Consider the following 7500-nt stretch of genomic DNA (forward strand, 5'->3'; position numbering starts at 1 on the left):
TAGCAGACTTAATATATGCTTCTTAGCAGATGTCTTAGTTAAAATAATAATAATAATAAATAATTATGCTTCTTAGCAGATTTCTTAGCTTAACATAACAGACCTACAGTAAGTTTGGGGGAACTAATGGGATAACTGGGGTTGCAACAAAAGTGCAACTAGGGCTAAAAACATGAAATAAAATAAAATAATAATAATAATAATAATAATAATAATAATAATAATAATAATAATAATAATAATAATAATAATAATAATAATAATAATAATAATAATAATAATAATAATAATAATAATAATAATAATAATAAATAATAATATATCCTTCTTAGTAGACTTCTTAGCTTAACATCTCAGGGAACTAATGGGATAACTGGGGATGTTGTTTGCTCCTGACAAGAGTCTCAAAGTCTGGGGTGATGGTAGACAAAGCAACTCTGAGGTCATGCTCAATGTCCAATCTGTTCCTCTGCTCTGTCTTCAGCTGGACCAGAGCTGAGAAGCCACTTTCACAAAGATAGGTAGTGCAAAAGAAATGTACTAAAAAATAATAATAATAATAATAATCCTTTTTTTTCAGACACATCCACTCAAAATGTCCTCGCGACCCACCACTCGCGACCCACCAGTTGAGAAACACTGGACTAGAGCAGACATTTGAGCCATCCAAAAAAGTAAGCAACCTGTGTTGAACTGGTTTATTTTTTAGAAAATAAAAGAATATACTGGATTACTATTACGACTACTACCACTGCCAATACTACTGATACATCCTATTGGCAAACTTTATATTTAAAAAAAATAGTAAAAAATTAAGAAAAATTATTATCATTTTTTTTTTATTACATTTCTTTTGGTTCATTACACAGCTGTGGCAGGACTAATTAGACGCGGGCCCGCCACAGTCATTAATGGTCATTAATGGGAAACCCTGATGCTAAGCTTACGAATTAAGGTAATGATACACTACTATACAATATGCTATACAATATACAGTTATGCTATGTATATGTGTATATGTGTATATATGTAATTATACTATACTAACTATACTATACAAAAACATAGTTATGTTTTTAACCTTGCACTGCCCCACGACAGAAGGTTAACCCTTTACTATCACACAACCGACGGCGATGCTCCATCATTAGCATCATTAGCTCGCATCCGCGCTAATGATGGAGCATCGCCGTCGGTTGTGTGATAGTAAAGGGTTAACCTTCTGTCGTGTGGCAGTGAAAGGGTTAACCGGCTGTCGTGTGGCAGTGAAAGGGTTGAAGTGACCTTTGGAGAGATGGGTGGGGGAGCAGAGGGAGTGGAGTCCCTGGTGGGGGGGGGGGGGGGGGGGGGGGGGATCTTACCATTAGTCTGTCTGTCTTCTCTATTTGAGCCAAGCCTCCACTGTTCCTCAGAGAGCTCTCCAGGTCATCGTGCTGCGGAGGACATCATACACCCTGTGAGTCTCTGTCTCTGTCTCTCTGTCTCTGTCTCTCTCTGTCTCTCTCTCTCTCTCTCTGTCTCTCTCTCCGTATCTCTGTCTCTCTCTCTCTCCCGCTCTCTCTGTCTCTCTCTCTCTCTCTCTCTCTCTCTCTCTCTCTCCTCTCCGTCTCTCTCTCTCTCTCTCTCTCTCTGTCTCTCTCTCTCTCCCTCTCTCTCTCTCAGGTAGAAACATCTCCTCTATCCTCTTCTCTCCTATTCTCTTCTCTCCTTCTCTCCTCCTCCATCCTCTTCTCTCCTATTCTCTTCTCTCCTTCTCTCCTCCTCCTCCTCCATCCTCTTCTCTCCTATTCTCCTCTCTCCTTCTCTCCTCCTCCTCCATCCTCTTCTCTCCTATTCTCCTCTCTCCTTCTCTCTCCTCCTCCCCATCCTCTTCTCTCCTATTCTCCTCTCTCCTTCTCTCTCCTCCTCCTCTATCCTCTTCTCTCCTATTCTCCTCTCTCCTTCTCTCTCCTCCTCCTCTATCCTCTCTCTCCTATTCTCCTCTCTCCTTCTCTCTCCTCCTCCTCTATCCTCTTCTCTCCTATCTCCTCTCTCCTTCTCTCTCCTCTCCATCCTCTTCTCTCCTATTCTCCTCTCTCTTCTCTCTCCTCCTCCTCTATCCTCTTCTCCTCCTATTCTCCTCTCTCCTTCTCTCTCCTCCTCCTCCATCCTCTTCTCTCCTATTCTCCTCTCTCCTTCTCTCTCCTCCTCCATCCTCTTCTCTCCTATTCTACTCTCTCCTTCTCTCTCCTCCTCCTCCTCTATCCTCTTCTCTCCTATTCTCCTCTCTCCTTCTCTCTCCTCCTCCTCCATCCTCTTCTCTCCTATTCTCCTCTCTCCTTCTCTCCTCCTCCTCTATCCTCTTCTCTCCTATTCTCCTCTCTCCTTCTCTTCTCCTCCTCTATCCTCTTCTCTCCTATTCTCATCTCTCCGATTCTCTCCTTCTCTCCTCCTCCTCTATCCTCTTCTCTCCTATTCTCTTCTCTCCTATCCTCTTCTCTCCTATCTTCTTCTCTCCCTCTCCCTCCCCTCTCCCTCTCCCTCTCTCTCCCTCTCCCTCCCCTCTCCCTCTCTCCCTCTCTCCCTCTCCCTCCCCTCTCCCCTCTCCCTCCCCCCCTCCCCCCCCCCTCCCCTCTCCCTCTCCCTCTCCCTCGCTACTCTCTACTCTCTCTACTTACCTCTTGCTGACATCTGCTAAGTGTCTCGAGGACTTTACACTTCTCGTTCAGCAGCTCAGCCACCTGCTCTGCCATGCGCCTCTCCTTACCTGACAAACACACAAACAGAGTCTGGGGAGGGTGTAGACTACCACATGTCTCCTCTGTCGGTCTGGGGAGGGTGTAGACTACCACATGTCTCCTCTCTGGGTCTGGGGAGGGTGTAGACTACCACATGTCTCCTCTCTGGGTCTGGGGAGGGTGTAGACTACCACATGTCTCCTCTCTGGGTCTGGGGAGGGTGTAGACTACCACATGTCTCCTCTGTCGGTCTGGGGAGGGTGTAGACTACCACATGTCTCCTCTGTCGGTCTGGGGAGGGTGTAGACTACCACATGTCTCCTCTGTCGGTCTGGGGAGGGTGTAGACTACCACATGTCTCCTCTGTCGGTCTGGGGAGGGTGTAGACTACCACATGTCTCCTCTGTTGGTCTGGGGAGGGTGTAGACTACCACATGTCTCCTCTGTCGGTCTGGGGATGGTGTAGACTACCACATGTCTCCTCTGTCGGTCTGGGGAGGGTGTAGACTACCACATGTCTCCTCTCTGGGTCTGGGGAGGGTGTAGACTACCACATGTCTCCTCTGTTGGTCTGGGGAGGGTGTAGACTACCACATGTCTCCTCTGTTGGTCTGGGGAGGGTGTAGACTACCACATGTCTCCTCTGTTGGTCTGGGGAGGGTGTAGACTACCACATGTCTCCTCTGTTGGTCTGGGGAGGGTGTAGACTACCACATGTCTCCTCTGTTGGTCTGGGGAGGGTGTAGACTACCACATGTCTCCTCTGTTGGTCTGGGGAGGGTGTAGACTACCACATGTCTCCTCTGTTGGTCTGGGGAGGGTGTAGACTACCACATGTCTCCTCTGTTGGTCTGGGGAGGGTGTAGACTACCTCATGCTGCCCTACTGTTGGTCTGGGGAGGGTGTAGACTACCACATGTCTCCTCTGTCGGTCTGGGGAGGGTGTAGACTACCACATGTCTCCTCTGTCGGTCTGGGGAGGGTGTAGACTACCACATGTCTCCTCTCTGGGTCTGGGGAGGGTGTAGACTACCACATGTCTCCTCTCTGGGTCTGGGGAGGGTGTAGACTACCACATGTCTCCTCTCTGGGTCTGGGGAGGGTGTAGACTACCACATGTCTCCTCTGTCGGTCTGGGGAGGGTGTAGACTACCACATGTCTCCTCTCTGGGTCTGGGGAGGGTGTAGACTACCACATGTCTCCTCTGTCGGTCTGGGGAGGGTGTAGACTACCACATGTCTCCTCTGTCGGTCTGGGGAGGGTGTAGACTACCACATGTCTCCTCTGTCGGTCTGGGGAGGGTGTAGACTACCACATGCTGCCCTACTGTTGGTCTGGGGAGGGTGTAGACTACCACATGTCTCCTCTGTCGGTCTGGGGAGGGTGTAGACTACCACATGCTGCCCTACTGTTGGTCTGGGGAGGGTGTAGACTACCACATGTCTCCTCTGTCGGTCTGGGGAGGGTGTAGACTACCACATGTCTCCTCTGTCGGTCTGGGGAGGGTGTAGACTACCACATGCTGCCCTACTGTTGGTCTGGGGAGGGTGTAGACTACCACATGCTGCCCTACTGTTGGTCTGGGGAGGGTGTAGACTACCACATGTCTCCTCTCTGGGTCTGGGGAGGGTGTAGACTACCACATGCTGCCCTACTGTTGGTCTGGGGAGGGTGTAGACTACCACATGTCTCCTCTCTGGGTCTGGGGAGGGTGTAGACTACCTCATGTCTCCTCTGTCGGTCTGGGGAGGGTGTAGACTACCACATGTCTCCTCTGTCGGTCTGGGGAGGGTGTAGACTACCACATGTCTCCTCTGTCGGTCTGGGGGAGGTGTAGACTACCACATGCTGCCCTACTGTTGGTCTGGGGAGGGTGTAGACTACCACATGCTGCCCTACTGTTGGTCTGGGGAGGGTGTAGACTACCACATGTCTCCTCTGTCGGTCTGGGGAGGGTGTAGACTACCACATGCTGCCCTACTGTTGGTCTGGGGAGGGTGTAGACTACCACATGCTGCCCTACTGTCGGTGTGGGGAGGGTGTAGAACTACCACATGCTGCCCTACTGTTGGTCTGGGGAGGGTGTAGACTACCACATGTCTCCTCTGTCGGTCTGGGGAGGGTGTAGACTACCACGTGTCTCCTCTGTCGGTCTGTGGAGGGTGTAGACTACCACATGTCTCCTCTGTCGGTCTGGGGAGGGTGTAGACTACCACATGTCTCCTCTGTCGGTCTGGGGAGGGTGTAGACTACCACATGTCTCCTCTGTTGGTCTGTGGAGGGTGTAGACTACCACATGTCTCCTCTGTCGGTCTGGGGAGGGTGTAGACTACCACATGTCTCCTCTGTCGGTCTGGGGAGGGTGTAGACACCACGTGTCTCCTCTGTCGGTCTGGGGAGGGTGTAGACTACCACATGTCTCCTCTCTGGGTCTGGGGAGGGTGTAGACTACCACATGTCTCCTCTGTCGGTCTGGGGAGGGTGTAGACTACCACATGTCTCCTCTGTCGGTCTGGGGAGGGTGTAGACTACCACATGTCTCCTCTGTTGGTCTGTGGAGGGTGTAGACTACCACATGTCTCCTCTGTCGGTCTGGGGAGGGTGTAGACTACCACATGTCTCCTCTGTCGGTCTGGGGAGGGTGTAGACTACCACATGTCTCCTCTCTGGGTCTGGGGAGGGTGTAGACTACCACATGTCTCCTCTGTCGGTCTGGGGAGGGTGTAGACTACCACATGTCTCCTCTGTCGGTCTGGGGAGGGTGTAGACTACCACATGTCTCCTCTGTCGGTCTGGGGAGGGTGTAGACTACCACATGTCTCCTCTGTCGGTCTGGGGAGGGTGTAGACTACCACATGTCTCCTCTTTGGGTCTGGGGAGGGTGTAGACTACCACATGTCTCCTCCGTCGGTCTGGGGAGGGTGTAGACTCCCACATGCCTCCTCTGTGGGTCTGGGAGGGTGTAGACTACCACGTGTCTCCTCTGTCGGTCTGGGGAGGGGTGTAGACTACCACATGTCTCCTCTGTCGGTCTGGGGAGGGTGTAGACTCCCACATGTCTCCTCTGTCGGTCTGGGGAGGGGTGTAGACTACCACATGTCTCCTCTCTGGGTCTGGGGAGGGTGTAGACTACCACATGTCTCCTCTCTGGGTCTGGGGAGGGTGTAGACTACCACGTGTCTCCTCTGTCGGTCTGGGGAGGGGTGTAGACTACCACGTGTCTCCTCTGTCGGTCTGGGGAGGGGTGTAGACTACCACATGTCTCCTCTCTGGGTCTGGGGAGGGTGTAGACTACCACATGTCTCCTCTGTCGGTCTGGGGAGGGTGTAGACTACCACATGTACCCCATAAATAAAACTAGAACTTACTTTGATACATCCTGCTTTTGACCTGTGGAGGGAGAGAGAACAGAGAGTTGTATGAAATGTCCATGAACCAGGGATGCATCAACTCTGATACCACAACCTTCAGTATCTGCCGATACCAATCCCATATTTCTGTTATTTTATTTTAAGTTTTTTTTTTAAATACAAACATACAAAAAGGTTTGCATATATCTTTTAAAAACAGCTGCATACTACATGAATCATTATGATCAATCTAAAGGCAATAAAACCAGCCCATGTGAGATGTTTTCATAAATGTTCAATATACTTAAAAAAGTAACAGCCAATATGTATTGCGTAACCAGGTTTATTCATCTGTGGTGCCTTCAAGCCTGGACAGTTCAAGAGCTTAGTCCCGCCCCAATCACTTTGATTGACAGCCTAGTGCGATTGTCTATAGCTCCTGGAGTTATATGGAGTTGGTTAGTTGAAGAGCCACAATGGTGGCTCTGTTTTACCTTGAAGAGCCACAATGGTAGCTGTTTTACCTCGAAGAGCCACAATGGTAGCTCTGTTTTACCTCGAAGAGCACAATGGTAGCTCTGTTTTACTTGAAGAGCCACAATGGTAGCTCTGTTTCACCTTGAAGAGCCACAATGGTAGCTCTGTTTTACCTCGAAGAGCCACAATGGTAGCTGTTTTACCTTGAAGAGCCACAATGGTAGCTCTGTTTCACCTCGAAGAGCCACAATGGTGGCTCTGTTTTACCTTGAAGAGCCACAATGGTAGCTCTGTTTTACCTTGAAGAGCCACAATGGTAGCTCTGTTTTACCTCGAAGAGCCACAATGGTAGCTCTGTTTTACCTCGAAGAGCCACAATGGTAGCTCTGTTTTACCTTGAAGAGCCACAATGGTAGCTCTGTTTTACCTCGAAGAGCCACAATTAGGGATGCCCCGATCGATCGGCCACCGATCGTTATCGGCCGATACTCAGTATAAATATGCAATCTGTGAATTCCGATAATTAGTCATATTCGCCGATAGCGGAAACCGATCAAGCGAAGCTCTCACTCGCTGTCTGTCTCAGACACACACGACCTGCAAACTGCCGCTGCTCCTCCTCCCTAGCCCCGCCCGCCCCCGTGTAGAGTTTGTAAACAAAGAGGTGCGGCTCCTCTGCTCGAGTCTGTAGTGCACTGCATTCGACCTGCGCTAACGTTAGCTACCTAGCTATCGTTACTGTTTAAACAAAATTACCCAGTCAACTATTCACGTTTAGTAGGCATTGTCTAACGGTATTTAGCCGGCTAGCTACCGATAGCTCCTGATATCAACAAATGATCCAGAAAGTCTAGTAGTTCATGTTCATACCTCAGTTAGCTTGCGTTAGCTGACGTTCGTTTACTGTTCAAAACTAAATGTCCCATTGAACTAAAGTTCTGTCTTAACGTCATCT

The 7500-nt window shown here is 49.7% G+C and overlaps 1 protein-coding gene across 1 annotated transcript in view; it reads right to left on the minus strand.

The window, feature by feature from the left end:
• Window positions 1–7500, minus strand: part of LOC311223883 (melanoma inhibitory activity protein 2-like) — an 85183-nt gene that overhangs the window by 63491 nt on the left and 14192 nt on the right. Inside the window, exons 3-5 of the mRNA XM_084308645.1 lie at window positions 6087–6108; window positions 2658–2746; window positions 1362–1433 (exon numbers count right to left, since the gene is read on the minus strand). Coding sequence (XP_084164771.1) covers window positions 1362–1433; window positions 2658–2746; window positions 6087–6108 — 183 coding nt within the window. The remainder of the gene's footprint in view (window positions 1–1361; window positions 1434–2657; window positions 2747–6086; window positions 6109–7500) is intronic.

This window comes from Notolepis coatsorum, assembly GCF_963971535.1.
Source record: "Notolepis coatsorum genome assembly, chromosome: 2".
Taxonomy (NCBI): Eukaryota; Metazoa; Chordata; class Actinopteri; order Aulopiformes; family Paralepididae; genus Notolepis; species Notolepis coatsorum.